General features: G+C 34.2%; 1 protein-coding gene across 1 annotated transcript; it reads left to right on the forward strand.

The window, feature by feature from the left end:
- The first annotated feature begins 334 nt into the window (after positions 1-334).
- On the forward strand, positions 335-1,170 carry LOC143051081 (uncharacterized). The gene has a single exon (XM_076224121.1). The coding sequence runs from the start codon at positions 345-347 to the stop codon at positions 1,155-1,157; it is 813 nt and encodes a 270-aa protein (XP_076080236.1). The 5' UTR covers positions 335-344; the 3' UTR covers positions 1,158-1,170.
- Positions 1,171-25,624: the final 24,454 nt, after the last annotated feature.

Here is a 25,624-nt window from a genome sequence, read left to right on the forward strand (position 1 = left end):
TTTGATTTCTTGTTTATATTTTCAGTATTGCTAAAGCACCGAAGCTGTCATGTACAAGCACCAGTCCCGATGCTGAAAATCAGATTCTTGGAGAAAAGATTGTTACCCCATTCGTCTCGAATGATCATGACTATGTTGTTCAGACTCTGTCTACAGAGGAAAAATTACAGGCAGCTCTGAAGGAAGTGGAACTTTTACAAAACCAGGTCACTACTTTATCTTCAAATACATTCTGCTTGAACAGATTTTCAACTGACAATTCACTGATCAACTTTTACACTGGCTTTATTAACTATGAAACACTAAAGAGTGTCTTTACTGCCTTACAGCCCACTGCAACAACAATGGTTAGATGGTCTCAAATGCAGAGACATGTGAATAAGGAAAATGTCAATGAAAATGCATTCCACTGTGAAACACTGCTTTTAATTGATCAGTTTTTCTTGTTCTTGTGTAGAGTGAGACAAGGTTTATCAGAACAAGACCTTGCAGTAAGATTTAACATTTCACAAAGTTCTGTTAGCAGGATTTTAATAACTTGGGCAAACTATCTGTATTGCATGCTTGGTAGTTTACCATTGTGGTCCTCCAGAGCTGCCATAGATGAAAGCATGCCACAGTCATTTAAAGACACATATCCGAAAACTAGAGTTATTCTGGACTGTACAGAGATAAGGGTACAGACTCCAAGTTCCAAGGTTTTGAACTCTGAAACGTACTCAAGTTACAAAAGTCATACGACTTTTAAATCTTTGGTTGGAATAACTCCCAATGGAGCCATATCTTTTGTAAGCTCTCTGTACACAGGTTCAATTTCTGATAAGGCCATCACTGAAAAGTCAGGGATATTAGACTTGTTAGAGCCAGGTGACGAAGTTATGGCTGACAAGGGTTTTTTGATAAATGACCTGCTTAAGACCAAACAAGCAAGTTTGGTAATACCCCCTTTTTTAGGGCAAAAGGGTAAATTCTCAAAATATGAAGTTGAGAAGACTCATGAAATTGCACGATTGAGGATACATGTTGAAAGAGCAATACGGAGAATCAAAGAATACCATCTATTTGATAAGGTTATACCCTTGAATATGGCCTCTTCAATCAATCAGATATGGACAGTTTGTGCTATACTGACAAATTTCAGAGGCCCATTATTTTAAGTCAAATCGTAGAATTCATAGGGAGAAAAAAACAAAACTCATTTTACTCTGTTTAACTTGTATGTATTCTTATCAGGAGTCAAAATTTTAATGTATAAAACTTTTTAACTAAGGCCAAAATAAAAAAAACCTAGATTCTAATCCCATCCCAACCAGATTTGGCACCCTTGCCAAAAATTAATTTGTTTTTTTGCCGAATGTCAATTTCTTTAAGGTTTACAAACTTTTTTCACTAAAATTGATAAAAAAAAATTGAATAATTCCTGACTATAACAAAATTTGAACAAGGTTTGACAAGATCTAGGATTTTTTTATAACGGCCGAACTCTGATTTTTAGAATGTTTTTGTGATCAGAAGAAAGTAGTTCTTTGTTGAACAATGATTTTATTTATTTTGATGACTGCTTCACAATCTCTGGCAGTAGGATTTCAAAATAAAACTTGTTGAGCGAGGATTTAATATCTACCCACTTGTCCTCATCCATGTAAATTCGCTCTTTGTGATAGTCCTCTCTGCATTTGACAAGAAAGTCACACCACTGCATCCCAGTTAACGCTAATTGACCAATTATTTGGTAGTAGTACTTGTGAACATGTTTCAATTTGTAAGTGTTATCATTATTTTTTTTCAGATACGGACAATCTTGAAAAGAGTCTTTGTCAGGACACTTGATTTCCAATAACCCATACATTGGGACGGTATTTGGGTCGTACACTTTCCTATCTGGGGAAGATCCAAGATGGGGAACTGAGGGATTCATAACAAACTCACACAAGTACACGTTGTTACCAGTTATATCCGAGTATAACTTTGCAGCAGCTGATTCATGCTCAATACCAAACTTCATTGCAGCTGTTTGGATGTTTTTCTTGTTAAGGAAACGCTCAGCCAATTTTTCAAAATCTGCTTTCCTACCACAGACGTCTTTGAAAATAGAAGAGGTTAAGCGGTGTTGTCGAACTTTATGCCATAGTTTGGTTTGACCTTGATGAATTGTTTCCCGCTCTAGTTCCAAAGCTGAGGCATGGTTAAATTGAAGACCAAGGTATACTTCATTCTCTGACTGATTAAGAACTGTGGTGAAGTCATTATCATGATGGGGTAATATAAATTCTGGAAAACTTGGCATATTTTGATGGTTAATTATGTTTGTCTCTATTGTCGATGGCCTCTGTTGATATGACAAGACAGACCCAAAAGGAACTGGCCCAAAACTGGAATCTATCATAGTTATATCTGTCGGATTTCTTACAGACTTTAGAATTTGTGCATCACTCTGAAATGAGGCCAAGTGTTGAACTAGTGTAGAAGTAAACTCCACACTAGGGATAGGCTGTTTCACTGGGCAGTATACATTAGGTAAAATACCTTCTACAACTCTTTTTCTTTTCTTTGGTTTTTGTGCTTCTGCTTTAACCTAGGAAAAATTATAAGAAACCCCATTCATATAGAGATGTTTTGGATGTCACGTTTTATATACAATGTATGTCACTAAATCAGTGTTTGGCTTTAAATCTTATCTTTGCGTTAAGATGTGTTAGGTTCAATGAGACTTCTTAAGATTTTGATATCATAAGTTTGCCCTTGATGACAATGGTGAAGCATTTAGTATATGTAGAAAATGTATCAACTAAGGCACAGACCATTTAATTTTCTGAGGGGGGCCTGGGATTCACTTGCGAGCCAGAATATTTATTATACATTTAAAGCTAAAAAAAATGTTGGCGAAATTTCATTTTCAAATAGCCAGACAGGGGCCACATTATTTTTTTTCAACCCAGGTGCTGTTCAGAATATTCTTTCTAAAATGTACATTAGGGCGAACAAGTTTTAGGGCGAATATACCTGGATTCAAATATCCCAGCCCCCCCCCCCCTTTACCCCTCCAAAAATCAAATGGTCTGCCTAAAATGAATTGTAACATTATTTTCTGACAGTTTAAAGGTGCATGGTGTTCTTTTATTGCTGTGTGTCTTAGTATATTTTAAGTTGTGTGTCTTATGCAGTCTGTTTAATTATCTTGGAAAACCAGGAAAAGTGTAAGGAAACTTCAGGAGAGCTAGCAACTTAAACAAATCTTTAATTTTGGATGGCCTTAGGACAACCAAAAAAGTATGTGTGTTTACTGTACCAAGCTGAAAAAGGTGGATAGAGATTTTTTTCTTTAATTTATGAAATAAATAATATTTAATGAACAACATAATGACTTGAATAGTGGTCAAAACTTTATGGTACAATGTAGGTAGGGGTACATTAACACACACATTTTTTATTTTGACCTTTATATAAAAATGGTTTGATTAGATCTCAACTGTTTAATCAACCTTAGAAATCTCTAGACTGTCAACTGTCTTTGGTGTCAATCCTTCAGTACGGGATGGAAGATGCCACACCTGCGGCATAGATGTTTTGCTTTGAAATGGTGGCACAGCTTTCAAACCAAGCTTCTGGAAATGGCTTAGAACATACAGAAGACCAATGCAGTGGCTACAATTTCCATTTCCTGCTTTGCATTCACATTGGGTTGACTTAAACTCCACTGGTGAACTTTTTGACAGCTTTACCTATTAATTGCAATAATTATTTTTTATACAGTGCCACACCCGTTAGCCATGTATTCATGGTATTATGTAAAACTTGATAACTCTTTTTTTTCTGAAATTGTGTAAAACCGTTAAATAGGCAGTATGTGTCAAAAGTCTATTTTCAGCAAAATCCAATATGTAGTTTTTTGCCACCCCTGCATTAAATTGATGCCTGTATTAATATTAGTTTGTATATATAAAGTATAGGTTTTAATAAAAAAAAAAATACCAGTCTGTTGTTATGATATTGTAATTATTATGTTTATTTATGTTGGCCTAATTTGTGTTGTATGGCCTGATAGTTGTTTACCAAATAATCTTATAACTGTGCAGTTTAGGAATCACTGGAACAATCACAGAATGATTGGAACTTTCTAGAATGATCCTTATAAAAGATGCGTAATTTAAACTTCTACGTTATTCCAGAAACTTCCGTTGTAACTTTCCAGGATTTTCCACAATGTTCCATTATAGAGTGTTCCAGAATTTTCCATGACAACACTATATATACAGACACTAAAGTTAAACTCTCATAATTAAACTTGGACATAGACATTGATAGACATTAGTATTCACAGCATTTGGATTGACACTTTTATTCTACAAACAACATCATACTGGATTGTGACATTAGTAGTGAACGTAATATTCAAATTGGATTCCGAAAGATTTCCGGATATAGATAAAGATAACAGATTGGACTCATATTTTGACAGTTAAGTTAACAGTAATATTTGTGTAATACCAATTGTAAACTTTTGTATATTAAATATTGTTAAATTTTACTATTGATTTGTGTCTTTTGTTGGCTACAATTTAAAGGCGATTTCTGGCCGTAACAGAAATTGGGGGCTCGTCCGGGATACTGAATTATATTATTCAAAATTTGTTTAGTAATTTTTATTATAACTAGCCAACAAAATTCTACAAAATGGCATTTGATGCCGGTAAATTTTTGAAAACGCCTGACCTGGAGGGGTTTGATAATTTAAAGAAAGAGGAATTAGTGTTGCTTGCTAAACATCTGAAATTAGATTTTAAAGTATCTATGAGAAAACAAATTATAAAAAATTTGGTTATAGACAAATTAGTTGACGCAGAAATTTTAGGTGAAGAGGCTCTTGAACTTAAGGTTGAAAATATTGACGCCTTTAAATTTAAACAGCTTGAATTAGAACATGAACTCAAATTAAAAGAACTTGAGATAAGAAAAGAAGATGAATTTAAATTAAAAGAAGATGAACTTAAATTAAAACAAGATGAATTAAAGTTAAAACAGGCAGAACTTGAAATGAGGGAAAGACTAGAGATGGAGAAACTAAAACTTGAAATGGTCAAAGAAGAAAGCAACACTAAAGTCCAGTCAAAATCAATATTTTGATGCAGCAAAAAATATACGTTTGGTTCCCAGATTTTGTGAAAAAACAGTCGATAAATATTTTCCACAGTTTGAGAAAATTGCTCATAATTTGAATTGGCCAAAGCCATATTGGACTACAATGCTACAAAGTGTTTTGGAGGGCAAGGCCGCTGAAATATACTCCGCACTTCCATCAGAAAAAAGTTCTGATTATGACACGGTGAAACAGGAAGTTTTGAAAGCTTATGAGCTAGTACCAGAAGCATATAGACAGAAATTCAGATCTTATAAAAAGTTTGATTCGCAAACCTATGTGGAATTTGCTCGGGAAAAAGAAGATCTATTTGATAAATGGCTTACTTCAAAGAAAACAGATAACAATTTTGATAACCTAAGACAATTGATGTTATTAGAAGAGTTCAAACAATGTGTTCATTTAGACTTAAAAACACATTTAGACGACAAAACTGTTGAGTCAATACATGATGCGGCTGTTATTTCAGATAATTATACTCTTTTACATAAAAGAAGTTTCAAGAGTCAAAATGTTAATACTTCCAGTGGAAATTACAAAAATCAAAGCACTGAGCGTACTGATAGTAAGCCTGTTCCACAGAATAAGAGTCAGTCCAGTTATAATATGTCTAGTCCAAAATTTGATACTTTTGAGAAGAAGTCACTGACTTGTGCTTATTGTAAGAAGGTTGGTCACCTGATGGCTGATTGTTTTAGACTCCAGAAGAAGAATGAACGAGATAATAAGCCGAAGACCAGTGCTTGTACGACACCTTATATTACCAGTACATTGGAATGTCCTGCGAGTCAGGCTTTTAAGTCCAGTTTTTGTGATTACATGGAGGAATACAAACCCTTTATGTCTGATGGGTTTGTTTCTATTGTTGATGATACCACTCTTCAGCCTATTAAGATTTTACGGGACACTGGAGCTTCTCAGACTTTATTGTTAGAAGGTGTGTTGCCTTTGTCCGAGAATACTTCTGTTGGTGCCTCCGTTTTGTTACAAGGTGTAGAGTTAGGTTGTATAGATGTTCCTCTCCATCGTATTTATCTGAAGTCAGATTTGATAACTGGACCAGTTGTTGTAGGTGTTCGTCCTAATCTCCCTGTTGAGGGTGTTACCTTATTGCTAGGAAATGATCTAGCTAGGAACAAAGTGGTTGCTGAAGCAATTGTTACCAGTGAACCGGTGGTGGATGTTAAATCACCTGAAGATGATGCTGAATTGTATCCAGCTTGTGTTGTTACTAGGGCGATGGCTAGAAAGCAACAAAATAAGAATTTGCAAGAAGACAAGTTTGATTACATGGACCTTTCTGACACTTTTATAGCTGATATTGAAGATCCTGGTAACTCAGAAAAGGCTATTATAAAACCACCTAGTGTTAACAAAAATGTTATTATGCCATGGCCAGATGTAAACAGCCATTCACTAGACCGAAATAATTTACTCGAAGAACAACATAAAGACCCTGAGGTTCTTCAGCTCAGCCAGAGGGCTCAACCACAGGAGGAAGCAGACAAAGTGGCCGAATGCTATTACCATCAGGACAGTATTTTAATGAGGAAGTGGAGGCCTCCTGATGCTACCCCAGAGGAGGAATGGAGAGTGCTATACCAAGTGGTGGTGCCTAAAGTTTATAGACAAGAAATTATTGGTCTTGCCCATGACACCCCCTTGGCTGGACACTTAGGTATAAGGAAGACTTGCCTTAAGATCTTGCAGCATTTCTACTGGCCCAGACTTCGAAATGATGTCACAGAATACTGCAAATCATGCCATATATGCCAGGTTGTTGGTAAGCCTAACCAGAAAATACCACCAGCACCACTTCTGCCTATTCCAGCCTTTGACGAACCTTTCAGCAGAATTCTAATTGACTGCGTTGGACCTTTACCAAAGACCAAAACTGGAAATGCATATTTATTGACAATCATGTGTACATCTACCCGCTTTCCTGAAGCTATTCCGCTCAGAAATATCAAGACACCTACTATCGTCAAAGCTTTGATCAAATTTTTCACATTAGTAGGACTTCCTAAGTCTATACAGTCCGACCAGGGATCAAATTTCATGTCAGGTTTATTTCAGCAAGTCGTATACCAGTTAGGGATTGCTCAGTACAGATCAAGTGCTTATCATCCAGAATCTCAAGGTGCCTTAGAACGTTTTCATCAAACATTGAAGAACATGATTAGAACTTTTTGTCTTCAATTTGACAGAGACTGGGATGATGGAGTTCACTTTCTACTTTTTGCAGTTCGAGAGGCTGTTCAAGAATCCCTTGGATTTAGTCCCTTTGAATTGGTATTTGGCCATACTGTAAGGGGACCGTTAAAATTGATTAAGGAAAAATGGCTAACTGAACATACTGACTTGAATCTTTTAGACTATGTATCTAGATTTAAAGAAAAATTGTATACTGCTTGTCAAATTGCTCAGAAAAACTTAAAAAATGTACAGAACAAGATGAAAATATGGTATGATAAAGATGCCAGGGACAGAGTTTTTGAGCCTGGTGATAGGGTACTTGTATTTTTGCCAGTCCCTGGACATCCTTTACAGGCTAAATATTGTGGTCCTTATACAATAGAGAGTAAAATCAATGATTTGAATTATATTGTAAAAACTCCAGGTCGGCGTAAACAAAACAGAGTGTGTCATATTAATATGTTAAAACCATATTTTGAGCGTACTAATGTTCTATGTGATAGTAAACCAGTTGCCACTTTAGGCATGGTTAAATTTGAGAACAATCATGACAAACCAGATGTAATTGAACCACCTTTTAGTTCTAAAACTTTGGAAGAGACAGTTAGATTGAAAAATTCAGAAATTTTGTCAAATTTAGACTCAAAACTTGCACATCTGTCTTTTGATCGTAGAGAAGAAATAAAAACTTTGGTATTTTCTTTTAAAAATCTTTTTCCAGATGTGCCAAACAAAACCACTGCTGTTTGTCATGATGTTGATGTAGGAGATGCTTCTCCCATTAAGCAACATCCTTACCGGCTCAATCCACTCAAACTTGAAGTTATGAGAAAAGAAATTAAATATATGCTTGACAATGATATTATTGAGCCGAGTAACAGTGAATGGAGCTCTCCTTGTCTCCTTGTGCCAAAACCAGATAAAACCTTTCGTTTCGTGACTGATTTCAGAAAAGTAAATTCAGTCTCAAAATCTGATTCCTATCCTATTCCAAGGATAGACGATTGTATTGACAACATTGGTCAAGCAAAATTTGTGAGCAAATTTGATTTGTTGAAAGGTTATTGGCAAGTTCCATTGACACAGAGAGCTCGTGAAATATCAGCTTTTGTTACACCAGATGGCTTATTTCAATATACTGTAATGCCGTTTGGCATGAAAAGTGCACCAGCTACATTTCAAAGAATGATCAATAATGTTATAAAAGATTTAAACTGTTGTTATGCTTATATTGATGATCTAATTGTATGTAGTGATAGCTGGGAACAGCATTTAACACATTTGTATGATACTTTTGATAGATTGTCACAATCAAATTTGACTGTTAATCTGGGTAAAAGTGAATTTTGTCAGGCCACTGTTGATTATTTAGGGCATACAGTTGGCCAAGGTCAAGTGAAACCTATTATGGCTAAAGTGGAAGCTATTTCCAAATTTCCTCCTCCTACAAATAGAAAACAACTTATGAGATATTTAGGCATGATTGGATTTTACAGAAAATTTTGTTCAAATTTTGCTACTGTTGTTCAACCATTGACTCATCTTTTACGAAAAGATTCTAAATTTATCTGGAGTGAAAATTGTCAAAAAGCTTTTGAAAATAGCAAATCACTTTTAATTAATAGTCCAGTTCTGATTACTCCAGACTTTGAAAAACAATTTAAACTTGCCGTTGATGCAAGCGATGTAGGAATAGGAGCTGTTTTATATCAAGAGACAGATGATAATGTTGAAAAACCTATATCATATTTTTCTAAGAAATTAGATAAACATCAGAAAAATTATTCAACTATTGAAAAAGAGTGTTTTGCAATGTTGTCAGCACTTCAACATTTTGATGTATATTTGAATCCCACTGTATATCCTATTCTTGTTTATACTGATCATAATCCTCTCACCTTCATGCATAAAATGCGAAACAAGAATCAGAGGTTGACTAGGTGGAGTTTATTGTTACAGGAATATGATGTAATTGTAAAACATATTAAGGGTAAAGATAATGTAATAGCTGATGCTTTATCTAGAGCTTATTAAGTCACTTTGTATATATTATGTATTTTTGTTCATATTATTCATGATAAGTTTTTGTTACACTAAAACTTCTTTTAAGGGGGGAGGTGTTATGATATTGTAATTATTATGTTTATTTATGTTGGCCTAATTTGTGTTGTATGGCCTGATAGTTGTTTACCAAATAATCTTATAACTGTGCAGTTTAGGAATCACTGGAACAATCACAGAATGATTGGAACTTTCTAGAATGATCCTTATAAAAGATGCGTAATTTAAACTTCTACGTTATTCCAGAAACTTCCGTTGTAACTTTCCAGGATTTTCCACAATATTCCATTATAGAGTGTTCCAGAATTTTCCATGACAACACTATATATACAGACACTAAAGTTAAACTCTCATAATTAAACTTGGACATAGACATTGATAGACATTAGTATTCACAGCATTTGGATTGACACTTTTATTCTACAAACAACATCATACTGGATTGTGACATTAGTAGTGAACGTAATATTCAAATTGGATTCCGAAAGATTTCCGGATACAGATAAAGATAACAGATTGGACTCATATTTTGACAGTTAAGTTAACAGTAATATTTGTGTAATACCTTTTGTAAACTTTTGTATATTAAATATTGTTAAATTTTACTATTGATTTGTGTCTTTTGTTGGCTACAATTTAAAGGCGATTTCTGGCCGTAACACTGTTCTCACGGGTGTGTAGATTAGATTTCTTGTCATTTAACTACATGTATATATGAACATGATGTATTAACAAGTTATATATATGGGATTTTTTTTTAAATAATTAAAAAGAAACGTCATCATCTTCAAAACAGGAATATTCTAAAAACATAATTACACAGAAATTTTGTATCTTTTTTTTTAATTGAATGTTTTTTTCATATGGTTGCTTTGATCGGGGGGAGGCACAGGACAAGTTTCCTCTCTTTGCACGGGCATAACATAAAGTACTAATATACCAAATTTACACATAATATTTTATTTATACCATATGAAATGGTAGAAGATCAAAATTTATTTCAGATAATTAATCGTTTATCAAATCATATAATTTTGTTCTTTTCATTAGATCAATACAAAAACGTTAAAGAATATTTATGCACATTCTTTATTTTTATTAAAACAATGATTCAAATTGAATTTTAAAGTTAAAATTGCAAAAAAAGATAATGTAAGTTTACATGCAAACATATTCGAAACTGAAAAGAACAACATGCAGTATGCTCATTTGGTACAAGTACTTTCTGCTTTTGATAAGCCCTGGGTAGGAGTCGAACCTACGTCCTCGAAAAAAGCAACCATGAAATTTTTAAAAGGAACCAAAATATTGTTCCATGATGATGAGAAAGCTAATTTATATTTGTGTTGAAACTATTTGTATACATATGAAAATTGATCTATTTATTAAATAATTTTAACAATGAACTGAATGTATCACTGCTAGCCCACTTGTGAGCGTTTGCTATCACTTTGCTTCTGTCTGCTATATTATACTAATCTTCTCTGAAAGTTCTTGGCAGATTTCATCGAACCTTTGCAGGAATGGTCAGAGCAAGGTTTTATTAAAGGATACTTATTTTGTTCCAGTCTGATGGAAAACATTGTGGACAAACTTTTTGTTTTATTCTGTTTAGAATTTTTTTTAAATCTCTGAAACAATAATTCTAAATTCTTGCAGTCCCTGATTTGACGTCAACATGCATACATGTATGTACCACACAAGTGTTTATCGTCATTAGTGAATCGGGCATCTGGGAGCTATAAAAAAGAAGATGTGGTATGATTGCCAATGAGACGACTATCCACAAAAGACCAAAATGACACAAACATTAACAACTATAGGTCACCGTACGGCCTTCAACAATGAGCAAAGCCCATACTGCATAGTCAGCTATAAAAGGCCCCAATAAGACAATGTAAAACAATTCAAACGAGAAAACTAACGGCCTTATTTATGTAAAAAAATGAACGAAACACAAATATGTAACACATAAACAAACGACAACCACTGAATTACAGGCTCCTGACTTGGGACAGGCACATACATAAATAATGTGGCGGGGTTAAACATGTTAGCAGAATCCCAACCCTCCCCCTAACCTGGGACATTGGTATAACAGTACAACATAAGAACTACTATACATTATCAGTTGAAAAAGGCTTAACTCATCAGATAAACAAAAAATACAAGTGGACGTGGCCGGGTACTTATACTTCCCGAAACAAAAAGACACAATGAACAGATCTGATTTTCTCTATTTCTCAATCATTTTAGATCCAAAGTGAACGCTTCCAAGTTCTTTACATGATATAGGGAACCATAGAGTTAACACTTATTGCACATGGACTGTAGGTGCAGTACTGTGCTACATATGCATCAGCATGAGGGTGTAACCCCCCTTTTTGTACTCAGGGGGAGTGGATGGGGTTACACCTTTGTGTATTGTTTATGTAATCATCATTAGGCATTCAAACAATTCATGAACAGGTAACAATAAAAAGAACACAAGAACATCAACATAGTCTAACCGTTAATCTATATGGAGGGTTATTCTTCCTCATTGATGGATACATGTAAGCATATGCTCTAACAAAAACTGCACTTTCACTTGCCTGGACTGAATAGAAATTAGAAAACATCATTTGACTACATGCACATGTAGCTGTGGAATATACAATACCAATCGTTTAGGCACATAAATGACAAAATTGCTACACCAGTAACAGCCAATGTCAACAAATACTACTGAAAGGTATCAAGATATGCTGTGAGAAAAGACCCGTTTATCTGTAATGTTGATTACATTACATTACCAAAACTAACAGTTTTAAATTTAACCACCTTTTGGTATGCAGTAATCAGGTGCAGTTTTTAATATAAGAGTATTCAGGACCTGGAAAGACAACGGCAAATCGTATTAAAACTTTCTGTGTTAAATAGTATTATGGTTTTCAAGTAATTTTCAAAAGGCATTCAGGGGGGAGGGGGGTTACACCCCATCAGTATACATGAGAGAAAATACCTAGAGATAAATAACTATACAGTCGAGGATAACATTACATGAGAGAAAACCAAGTGTCAAAAGTTCATAACATGTACAGATAACAGATAACAGGGTGTAACCACCCTTTAGGTACACAGTATTCGGGGCAATTTTAAAGGGTATTCAGACCTTAGTACGCAGTATTCAGGACTTAAAAAGACAATGAAAAATTGTATTCATACTGCATGTGTTAAAAAGTATTCGGTATTCAGGCCTGGTAGGCAGTATTCAACAGGTTGGGAACAAACCCCCTGTATGGTGATTATACCTCTATAGAGGAATAATCCTTCTTTAGAGGGATAAAATTATCCCTCTATAGAGGGGTATTTTTGTTTGCACTGGATTTAAAGCAAATTAGGGCAGAATGGCATTTTCTAGTTATATTGGCTATAATCTCTAGCATTATATGCATCAACATATGCACTTTACTAAAAATTTGGATAACCAGTTTTCTGCTAAAGTGACAAAACTTGCAATCTATTATAAACCTATCTGAACACCTGATCAACAACAAAAGGAATAGTTGACCTTTAAATTTCATGTTAAATCTAACAATAGAAATTCTGTTCAGTGAGGCATAAGTGAGTAGAATTTACCTGATCATCACAGCTTTCAATCATGGTGAACAATAGCTTTTATATTTAGTCAGATAAGCATCAAACTGGGCATGTGCATATTAAATTAAGTACATCAATTGGTGCATCAACTATTCCACGTTACTGCCATAATAAGTAGACAATGCCATTCTGCCCTATTTTGATTTAAATCCAGTCTAAGCAAAAATACCCCTCTATAGAGGGATAATTTTACCCCTCTATAGAGGGATAATTTTACCCCTCTATAGAAGGATTATCCCTCTATACAGGTATAATCACCATATAGAGGGTTTGATCCCAACCTATTCAAGTAATTTTTAAATGGTACACAGTATTTAGGGGGAAGGTGGGGGTTACACCCCCAGATAAGAAAGCTTACAAGTTACATTCAGTCATTCTTAAAAATGTTGTTACTGAATGAATTTACTATGGGCTTTTCAGAGTTCTGTCAGTGAAGACCCCTGCAACTCTGGACCAGAAATGACATTCGTTGAAAAGGGGGGTGCACTTCAAACTGGACGAATCTTAAAGAAATTTTGCAGGAAATGTTGTTAAATCATAGTATTCAATCATCGTTTAGAAGGGAGTTCGTGTCTGGACACGTGTCCTATGGTATGGCGAAGCCGACGAGTGTGAAACCGAACAGGGGTGACCGTTGTCTGACAAGTTGACAAGCATTTTGATTTTCGACCCTAACCTTCAATATCATGAACATATCCCTCGATGAAATTACTATATGCCTTTTGCATTTTGGCCCGGGGGACTTTGGCGCTATCGTTAGCCCATTTGTCGACCTCTGCTTGGGTGAAGGGAGGAACATGGCGTAAACTTAGTGTCCACACTCCTGACGAACCATCGGAGGCCGCCATTGTTTGTATCCCTAGCCTCGTTTTAGATTTTTAATGGCCGCGGCGTGAATAAAAAGTATTGGAAAGTCCCAATTCACGTGGCAAAATCATGTAAATTTGAACTATGTGCCCATTCTCTAGCTATACACAAACATAGAAATGAGTAAACCCATTTGCGTATCCTGTAACAGACAAGACATGAGGGTGAATACCATTTCTTCTCTGTCTGTCCATGCTATACATCTTTGGTGGATACCTATAATGTATGTACAAAATAAAAATAAAAATCTGAATTTTAATTTTATCGAATTGCAGTCATCTATAACACTGAGTCATATGACCGCACTTTGAAATATCAGTCTGTCAGTTATAAATATCACAATAAAAGAGGGACGAAATATACCAGAGAAACAGTAAAACTCATAAATCAAAAATGAACTGACAACGGCCGGAAAAATGAAAAAAGACAAACAATCTTACTTATCAAATTACATAGAAAGATGATAAAGCTAGTGAAAGATGATCTACCAGACAGTGATGAACATCTCCATTCGAAGCGTACTATATTTCATGTAACAAAAAGTGACATTTGTAGGAATCGTCCTGACAGAATAGCTGAAACTTTGAAAGGTACAATACTGCTGCATAGCTTAAAACGAAAGAATGTATGAACATCTATACAAGAAAACAGAGTTGTTTCTGTCAGCCTTGTCGGGAAGGCATTTGAATTTGACACTGTCAAAATGGAGAATATGTTGACACTTATATAGAAGAGGGGAAACAGACCTACAGTTAGACAGATCGTTGGTGAGGTCCAGATATATGCCATCTCATAATGGATGTGTTACAGTGTTGATTGTTGACACAACCAAAACAGATGTAGTAAAAACATTTCCAGTTCCACAAAATACAACAGAAGTCGAATATGAATCTGCATTGACAAGGAGATTGCTGGCCATACCGCAGGGAGAGAAACAATCCGCTGGACGGAAACCCCAATAGCGATTAAGGTAGTATGGGAGTCTTAAATAAAAATAAAACTTTATTCATACTTTTCCAAAACCTAGAATATATTGACATATCGAATATATAATAAACATGATAGGTCACCACGCATTTTTTTTAAGCTACAGGTTGTGACAAAATGACACATTTTGAATAGATCATACCGGAAACAACACCACTATGTGATTAAAAGCTAAACTAATTGATATAATTGTAAAATAAAATGCGAAAAGATAATAAAAAAAGATAGGGTCACTGTACATTTTTTCGAGCAGCATTCCATCCAAACAGTCTCAAGAATAACACCATTTAACGGGTTTCCAATAGGTAAATATGAGTATTTTTTAAAATATTTTTTTATGTGGAAACACCATGATTCGTTACAAAATGAGTGGTCATCACGCATATGTCTTCCTTCGCAGCGATGTTAAGGGCATTTCAAGAAATTTCCCATTTTTATACACAAGAAACATCATATTGAACTCAGAGATAGTTTTCTCTGTTTAAAAGTCAAAATACACGTCAAAGGAGTAAACGGAGGGAAAAGGGTCTATTCTGATTTACATTCCAAACTTTTATTTTTAGAAAAATATAAATACACTAGTGTCACGTGACTTCAAACTGAAAGTAACGACATTTTCCAAAAAAGTCAAAAGTGCAGGTTGAAGATGAAATCGGATCACCCTGATTTTGGTCTCCCTGTAATCGACATAACTTGTTTTACTTGGAAAGTGCTGCTACTAGTTTTTTTTTTAGATGTTTTGTAAATAAAAAACAATAAAACATGGATAATTTTATCGATTTATTGACTTTTTGGCACTTCGGGTTGTAAAATTTCCTTTACACGAACGCTATAAAACTAGTAGCAGCACTTTTTGAAAAATATGTAGCCTTTCTACCATACCAGAATGTAGTGGGTTGGTATAGCTCTTGTACCTGCACTTTTCAATTAATTTAAAGTGTAGTAACATAATCGCCATGAAATGCAAGACAAAAGCGTTTGAAAGAACCTGTAATAGTCGGATCGGCTGACGGAAAAACTATGTGTATATTTTGTTTTCACCGGCGTTTTATGTAATAATATAATTGAGCGAATAAACAAATATGCTCTTATTGCTTGCTTTATCATTTGAAGGAAACAAATTCAGAATTATTCAGGTCATTATTATGTTTATGTGTAGCACTCCAAACGTCGATTAGTGTTGGGGCTCGCAGCCCTCCCCCTTTTTTTTGTTCAAATTCGGCATCTGGGGTGCTTGTATAGCTCCGATATCACAAGTGTGAGTTCATAATATAAATTAATAGATTACCCTTCTATGTCTCTTCTAGTGTTTGTGTATTGTAAACCATTAACATTTTACCAAAACTAGAGGCTCTAAAGAGCCTGTGTCGCTCACCTTGGTCTATGTGCATATTAAACAAAGGACACAAATGGATTCATGACAAAATTGTATTTTGGTGATGGTGATGTGTTTGAAGTTCTTACTTTACTGAACGATTTTGCTTCTTACAATTATATCTATAATGAACTTTGCCCATTAGTAACAGAGAACTATATTTGGTAAAAATTTACATAAATTTACCAAATTAATGAAAATTGTTAAAAATTGACTATAAAGGGCAATAACTCCTTAAGGGGTCAATTGACCATTTAGGTCATGTTGACTTATTTGTAGATCTTACTTTGCTGAACATTATTGCTGTTTACAGTTTATCGCTATCTATAATAGTATTCAAGATAACCAAAAACGGCAAAATTTCTTTAAAAATTACCAATTGGAGGGCAGCAACCCAACAACCAGTTGTCCAATTCATCTGAAAAATTCAGGGCAGATAGATATTGACTTGATTAACAATTTAACTTCTTGTCAGATTTGCTCTAGATGCTTTGGTTTCATAGTTATAAGCCAAAAACTGCATTTTACCCCTATGTTCTATTTTTAGCCGTGGCGGCCATCTTGGTTGAATGGCCAGGTCATCGGACACATTTTTCAAACTAGATACCCCAAAGATGATTGTGGCCTAGTAGTTTCAGTGGAGATTTTGTAAAAGATTACTTAGATTTATGAAAAATGGTTAAAGATTGGCTATAAAGGGCAATAACTCCTAAAGGGGTCAACTGACCATTTTGGTCATGTTGACTTATTTGTAGATCTTACTTTGCTGAACATTATTGCTGTTTACAGTTTATCTCTATCTATAATAATATTCAAGATAATAACCAAAAACAGCAAAATTTCCTCAAAATTACCAATTCAGGGGCAGCAACCCAACAACCGATTGACCGATTCATCTGAAAATTTCAGGGCAGATAGATCTTGACCTGATAAACATTTTTATCCCATGTCAGATTTGCTCTAAATGCTTTGGTTTTTGAGTTATAAGCCAAAAACTGCATTTTACCCCTATGTTCTATTTTTAGCGGTGGCGGCCATCTTGGTTGGTTGACCAGGTCACGCCACACATTTTTTAAACTAGATACTCCAAAGATGATTGTGGCCAAGTTTGGATTAATTTGGCCCAGTAGTTTCAGAGGAGAAGATTTTTGTAAAAGATTACTTTAATTTACGAAAAATGGTTAAAAATTGACTATAAAGGGCAATAACTCCTAAACGGGTCAACTGACCATTTTGGTAATTTTGACTTATTTGTAGATCTTACTTTGCTGAACATTATTGCTGTTTACAATTTATCTCTATCTATAATAATATTCAAGATAATAACCAAAAACAGCAAAATTTCCTCAAAATTACCAACTCAGGGGCAGCAACCCAACAACCAATTGACCGATTCATCTGAAAATTTCAGGGCAGATAGATCTTGACCTGATAAACATTTTTATCCCATGTCAGATTTCCTCAAAATGCTTTGGTTTTTGAGTTATAAGCCAAAAACTGCATTTTACCCCTTTGTTCTATTTTTAGCCATGGCGGCCATCTTGGTTGGTTGACCAGGTCACGCCACACATTTTTTAAACTAGATACCCCAAAGATGATTGTGGCCAAGTTTGGATTAATTTGGCCCAGTAGTTTCAGAGGAGAAGATTTTTGTAAAAGATTACTTTAATTAACGAAAAATGGTTAAAAATTGACTATAAAGGGCAATAACTCCTAAACGGGTCAACTGACCATTTTGGTAATAATGTTCAGCAAAGTAAGATCTACAAATAAGTCAACTGACCATTTTGGTCATGTTGACTTATTTGTAGATCTTACTTTGCTGAACATTATTGCTGTTTCCAGTTTATCTCTATCTATAATAATATTCAAGATAATAACCAAAAACAGCAAAATTTCCTCAAAATTACCAATTCAGGGGCAGCAACCCAACAACCGATTGACCGATTCATCTGAAAATTTCAGGGCAGATAGATCTTGACCTGATAAACAGTTTTACCCCATGTCAGATTTGCTCTAAATGCTTTGGTTTTTGAGTTATAAGCCAAAAACTGCATTTTACCCCTATGTTCTATTTTTAGCCGTGGCGGCCATCTTGGTTGGTTGACCGGGTCACGCCACACATTTTTTAAACTAGATACCCCAATGATGATTGTGGCCAAGTTTGGTTTGATTTGGCCCAGTAGTTTCAGAGGAGAAGATTTTTGTAAAAGCTAACGCCGGACGACGACGGACGACGGACGCAAAGTGATGAGAAAAGCTCACTTGGCCCTTTGGGCCAGGTGAGCTAAAAAAGGAGTCGGAAAAAGTTTGATTGTTTTTTTTTCTATAATCAAATCCTATTTTCTTTTAAAAATCATATCATATATATAAAATATACTTATTAAATATATATTGCTAAAACACAACATATCTCGTGGTATTTCGTTATTACCCGTGGCCCGCGCGAACTGACCCCACCTAGTATTTTACAGAAAATGGCGCATCTTACCATTTTCCTGTCGATCGTTTTTTTTTTTTTTTTGTGTATTGTCAATTCACTACAAGGCAGAATGATGAATGCCCCAGAGGGTCCTTTTACTGCATTAGAAGCTCCCGCACAGTGTTAAGATGTGGAAAAGGAGTAGTGTGTCAAGATAAGCTCCCCCATCTCACATGTAACCTATGCGTCATCCTTTACCAGGCTGAGAGTGGAACCTTGCCATCAAATATCTACAGCAGGATGCCAGATCAGGAGTAAGACTTAATATAAATCTTTATCTTTATTCAAATATGTATTGTAATTTATGTTTTTTATCAATTTTACCCCCCCTCTTTTTTTTTGCACCCTTCCACCTTCTTGTTCCATATAGTCATACTGTACCCTTACCTGTTGAAAAGAATATTTATGTTTCAAGGGAAGGGTTTTATTCGAAATCGATCTTTAATTTCTAATAAATTGCTTAGGATACAGTATATTTTGTGATTTTTTTTTCCAAATTCGAAATTTGCAATAAAGTTTCCCTTAATTACAAATTATAAGCATATTGTCAAAATATACAAACGACAAACAATACATTAACACCTCATGAAAGCTTGAGATGATCCCCATTCCGCTTCGATAAACTTCGGAAAAGCTCGGAGGTACAATCAAGGACCATTCAACTTATTTTATTCAAGATTGTTTTCTTAAAACTATTATTTTATAATTTTCAATGGAAAACCGTTGAGTAAAGTAAATAATTAAAGAAGTAATATTTATCAATGAACTTGATAACATATGTTTTGAAACGGTACCGCGGATTATATTATAAACATCCGGTTGTTCTACTGTATCATGAGTACATGAAATATGTATTAATTCCTCCCTTTTATTAGCTCACCTGGCCCGAAGGGCCAAGTGAGCTTATGCCATCACTTGGCGTCGTCCGTCGTCTGTCGTCGTAAACTATTTCAAGAATCTTCTCCTCTGAAACTACTAGGCCAAATACTTCCAAACTTTAACTGAATGTTCCTTAGGGTATCTAGTTTATAAATTGTATCCGAAGTTTTGATCTATCAATAAACATGGTCGCCATTGCTAAAAATAGAACATAGGGGTCAAATGCAGTTTTTGGCTTATATCTCAAAAACTAAAGCATTTAGAGCCAATCTGACATGGGGTAAAAATGTTCAATAGGTCAAGATCTATCAGCCCTGAAATTTTCAGAAAAATCAAACAACCCTTTGTTGGGTTGCTGCCACTTAATTGGTAATTTTAAGGAAATTTTGCAGTTTTTGGTCATTATCTTGAATATTATTATAGATAAAGACAAACTGTAAACAGCAAAAATGATCAGCAAAGTAAGATCTACAAATAAATTAATATGACAAAAATTGTCAATTAACCCCTTAAGGGGTTATTGTCCTTTAATGACAATTTTTCACAATTTGTTCATCATATTTGCTAACTTTAAAAAAAAAATCTTCTCCTCTCAAACTACTCAACCATATTCAACCATACTTCAACTAAATGATTAGTAGGGTGTATAAGATAAAGTTTGTGTTTTATTTTCTATTTCGTCAAAAAACATGGCCGTCATGGCTAAAAATAGAACACAGTGTAAAATGTAGTTTTTGGCTTATATCTCAAAAACTCCAGCATTTAGAGCTAATAAGACAAGAAGTATTTATTAGGTCAAGGTCTACCTGTCCTGAAATTTTCAGCCAAATTGGGTAACTGGTTTTTCAGGTATAATGCCCCTAAATTGATGATTTTAAAGAAATTTTGCAGTTTTTGGTTATTATCTTGAATATTATTATAGATACAGATAAACTGTTAATGGCAAAAATGTTAAGCAAAGTAATATCTACAAATAAGTCAATCTGACCAAAATTGTCAATTGACCCCTTAAGGAGTTATTGCCCTTTAAAGACTTTTTTCACAATTTGTTCATCATGTTGACTTACTTTTAAAAATCTTCTCCTTTGAAACTGCTGTATCAATTTCAGCCAAACTTAGACTAAATCAGTTTTAGAGTATCTAGTATAAATTTTATATTTTATTTCCTTGTATGTCAAGAAACATAGCTCCTATGGCTAAAATAGAACATAGGAGAAAATGATTTTTTTTTTGCTTTTGTAGAAAATAGGACGATTCAAAGAACATTTAAATAAATTGAAAAGCCAAAATAATCATTGATGAGAGATTTAACCAAAAAAATTAAGGTGAGCGATTCAGGCTCTTGAGAGCCTCTTGTTTATTTTGAAACAGTGATTGATGATGTAATAGAAGAGAAGAAGCCAGAAGTTAAGTGGTACCCTTCTGTGGCAAATATTTCATGCATATTCAGGACGAGAACAAGTTAACAATAAATACAATAAGTAGGTTGTTATAATGTAGGCCATCTAGGATGATGGTCGGGGAAATTTGGACTGCCACTGGAAAATGAGGGTATATTGGATAGGGACAGAAATTTTGCAACAGGCCACCTACGGACCCCTCAAAGAGTTGTTGCACTCTCTTTACACGAGGCATCGGATTTAACGTCCCACTTCTGACCGGACGTGACTGCGAACTTTATACATCCCGCACAGCCAAACGGACGCCCCACTTCGGCAAGCGTTTTACTGCTGGTCGGGAGAAGACCAAGTGACCATATTTCTATACCCCAGTCACCCTTGGGGTTTACACCGATGACAGATTTGGTGAACATTATATAAAATGTCTATAGAATATGGTGGACTTTAGTTTCCATTTAATACAATTGACCGATTTAAGGTAACATCAAATACATTTATGAAAAAAGTTAATTTACAGTAAAATGTAGATAAATTATTAATACACCAATGGCAGGTTTGGTATACTTTTACACAAATCCAGAATAATGTCACAATTGATGAAAAACGGCTGTGAAACTAAAACAGGAACAGGTATCCATTTGTTCCTAAAAGAGGCATCCTGCTTTACAGATGCTTCGGCTATGGAGAACTCTGGGAAAGGTTAATGAACGGTGAACTACAGATTATCCACAATATATCAAATGAAAACTATGCCGGACGTAGAAAAAGATGCATAAATAGAATTCCTTACACCGGAGAAGGATATGTTCAATTTCGGTAGGGGGAGTGGCAACGCCCTTGCCAAAATTCAAAAAGTTTTACTGGACAATCTGCCAGTAAAAATTATTTCTGGTTAAAACAAATTTCAATGAATAAATATTATTTGGAGGTTGTGGATTGATTGAAAGATCTCATGCATGACTGTAATCCATAAGCATGTTTTGTCTTTACAAGATCTGATGTATAGTGGTTGTAGCCTTTTTATATATTTAGTAAGTGTTCTAGTTTGAATGGTTTATACGGTGGATGGAGCAGAGCTGGCCTGTGTATATCTCGATGCATCACATACTCCCATTATTGTTGTAGGCTTTTTTTCGAGGAGTAAACACATAAGCAATGCTCTTTAAATTGATATTTTTATTTACATTGTTTAATATACTTCTGGTGAAATTAGCCCATTTGTATGTACCGTAACAGTTATGGCATAACGTTAAACATCTGTCCTTTCTTATCGATTTAATTTTTTATAAACCATTTTTTTCTTGTAGAGGTTTGCTTTTGAAATATGAGTGCTCTTCTCTTTCTACTCTTGCACTCCAAGAAACTCAATGTTGAAAGGAGTTATGTAATGGTGACTCTTGGTTTAAGAAAAGAAAACCATTTAGTTTGGCAGACAACCATCATCAAACATTCAAAAATTAAAGATTGTACTATATAAAATTACAAAAATGGCAGAATATTTTTATAATAAATCATTAATGAACTAAAAACATAATTAAAATATACCTGGTTGCTGTGCTACTTATCTTTTTGTCATTCTTCTAAGATCTTTAGCCTTTCCCATTTTCTTTCAACATCTGTTTTTACAATTTTCTGGGGAATGAAGGAATCCCACCATGATTCAAACAAACTTGCTGAGAAATAATACCCATCAAAGTCTCACAAAATTCTTCAAACAATTTGCCAAAGAATGTGTATCAATATCAAATCCATATCTTGAAGAAAGAGGAAAAAATATACATTAGTACTGTGCAATTATTTTTTTCTCTTCATCCTCACGTAATTTGAGATTTTACACTTAATGATAATTGTGTCATCAGCCATTTATATGATGTAAATTTTGCTAGTCATCCTGCTTCACTGATTTTGGTTGACATTATTGACCATTGAAAGGCTAGCTGAGACCAACACCAGCAATTATTCTTCCCATAACATGAGTAAAGGAGTTAACAATATCTATATGGGTGCTCACGACAACGATTTTATTATGTAACGCACATTTTGTATATCGTGTTTGTATGATACAACATAATTGGAAGAGGTGAAAATCTTTCATGAATTACTGCTTTTTAATATTACTATTTTTGAGTTTTATAATTGTCTGTTCCAGAATTAAACTGGTCATTGAAACAGAGAAACATATATAATTATAATTTCGTTTTAAATTTCAAAATTTATTGAATAATAATTTCTGTCATTTTTATGTATACCTCTCAGTAAGGCCACTCTTAAACATTTGTTTGTTTGGCATTGCCGACCCAGACTATCAGGTAGGTATGGAAATTATTACATATTTTTTTTTACATTTAAAAGATTTATATTTTCAGACTGATTCTTCACAGGAAAAAGGAGGAAAAAATGACAGTAAAGAATAAAATAAATGCAACATAATCTATTATCATGAAATTTTTTTTTTTCTGTCTGTCCGTCAGACAGTTGAATTTTGAAATCAAAGCCCTATCTATAAAAACTGGCAATCTGACACTGAATGAAAAGCAAATATGATTGGTATTGCGTCTTAAACACCACACATTAATGTAGCATCTGACAGTGTTAGAAATAAAACATTCAAAATATATAACATTGATTTAACAATTAATATGCCCAAACAAAATACAGTATTTCACTGCAGACTAGTAGTTTATTACGTGACTGGAGATTATGATTGCTTGTTTATTTTAGGTATATAACACATATATGTATATTTTCAATTTTTAATGTTTACAAAGGTTTCTTACACTTACACAGAGCCTTCAAAAAGCAGAATGTTTTCCACATTTCAAACTATTCAATATTTCAAAAGTCTGTTGTTTTATTGGATTTCGCTTTGGGATTTCACGTCCAGTTGCCTTGCACTGCATACACACGGGCAACACAACCCTATTTTTTTTGACAAATTCGTGATCTTTCTGTATTCCTATTTCTGCACAATGGCAGCATATTTCCTTTCGTAAGTTGTTAGCAGAGTAGTAGTAAGTAAGGCATTTTCTTTTTTTTTCGGCGAAGAAAAATTGAAGTGTCAGATGTTGTTTTAGTCTTTCTAATTTAAAAAACAAACTTTTCACATCAGGACAATAAAAGATATTGAGTAGGCAGCTATTTTCTGGGTAGAGAGGTTGAGGGCAAACAAACATATTCTTGTATGGACACAATTTTGAAGCTTGATACAGCTCTTAATTTCGATTGTGATTTAATTTTTGACACATTATAGGTTTTTGACGCAGAATAAATGTGGTCAAAGAACTTAAAATTTTTTAAATAGGACATTTACCTATTATGGTCCATATCAAAAATCTACATACATGGTTAGATACAGTATATCAAACAAGAGTGCACACACTGAAATGTCTTGCCTTATTTACTACTCAAAGATATTATGTTGATAGTCCTTAATATAAAGCTTTATTACAACTGTCACATAAACTTAACACGAACCAAGAAAACTGAACATTGACCTATGAACCATTTGAAAATGAGGTCAAGATCAGATTAACAATGCCAGGCAGACATCAATCTTATTAAAATGGGCAGACATGTACAAATTACAATTCTTCATACAACAAATATGATGAGGAATCATTGAAAACGGTTAGAAACTGGCTTTTTCCCTATACATTTCAATGAAAATAAGCAGTTTGAGCGCTTATATTGAATTTCATTACAAAAATGTCAAATTCACAAAAAAATATATTTTCCCAGTCAGTATGTTATACTGAAAGGGTAAAATATATGTTTGACCAAATTATTTTTTTTAGTTGAACAGTCCTGCCTGGTGCTCTCTGACATTGCCTCTTAATATTTAAAATGAGAAGTGTCATGATTGCATAAATTAATCTCTAAAAATAAAAGTTTTAAGTGGAGCTTAAGAACGACACGAGTTGACAACAGGATTAGATAGCTGGAAAAAAACCTGGTAGGTTAACTCAGTTATAGTGGATTTGTTTTTAACATCTTTGCATGGGGAGAAAGTTGCATTGTGAATAGGTACCACTGGCTGTTGTAATATTTGCAATAAGCCTAACTATATAATTAGTTCTACAGTATTTCTGATTTCTACGAAATTTGGATGCATTTACAATTAATTAAACTGCCTAACAATTATTTCTAGCATATTAATATATTATCAAACCATCAATTAAATTTTAGATTTGTGAGTGATATACTATAGTATGGTAATTTGTATAGGTGTAACAGACATTCCGTTAAAAAATGTCATACTATAGCAAAATTATGTTCTGTTAACAAAAATACAAGTCAATATCAAGATTGAGCGACCACAACTGCATATCTCTGCAATGTTTCTACATGTATATATAAATAATAAATATCCATCCTTATTTTTTCGCAGTATTGTAAAGAAGTATTGCTGTGTCCCACTTTGTCACAGTACATCAGACACTGTTTCAGAAAATGGCTGCTTGGATGATTCTCCACAGACTTCCAATGTAAGAAAAAAAAATATCACGCCAGGAAGCAATGTATAACCAACTTAAACAATGTAAGGGCTAATTTTGTGGTAAATGAGAATTGGCAGTGAACATTTTGAAGGTCCATTCACA

Source organism: Mytilus galloprovincialis, chromosome 11 (assembly GCF_965363235.1).
Source record: "Mytilus galloprovincialis chromosome 11, xbMytGall1.hap1.1, whole genome shotgun sequence".
Taxonomy (NCBI): domain Eukaryota; kingdom Metazoa; phylum Mollusca; class Bivalvia; order Mytilida; family Mytilidae; genus Mytilus; species Mytilus galloprovincialis.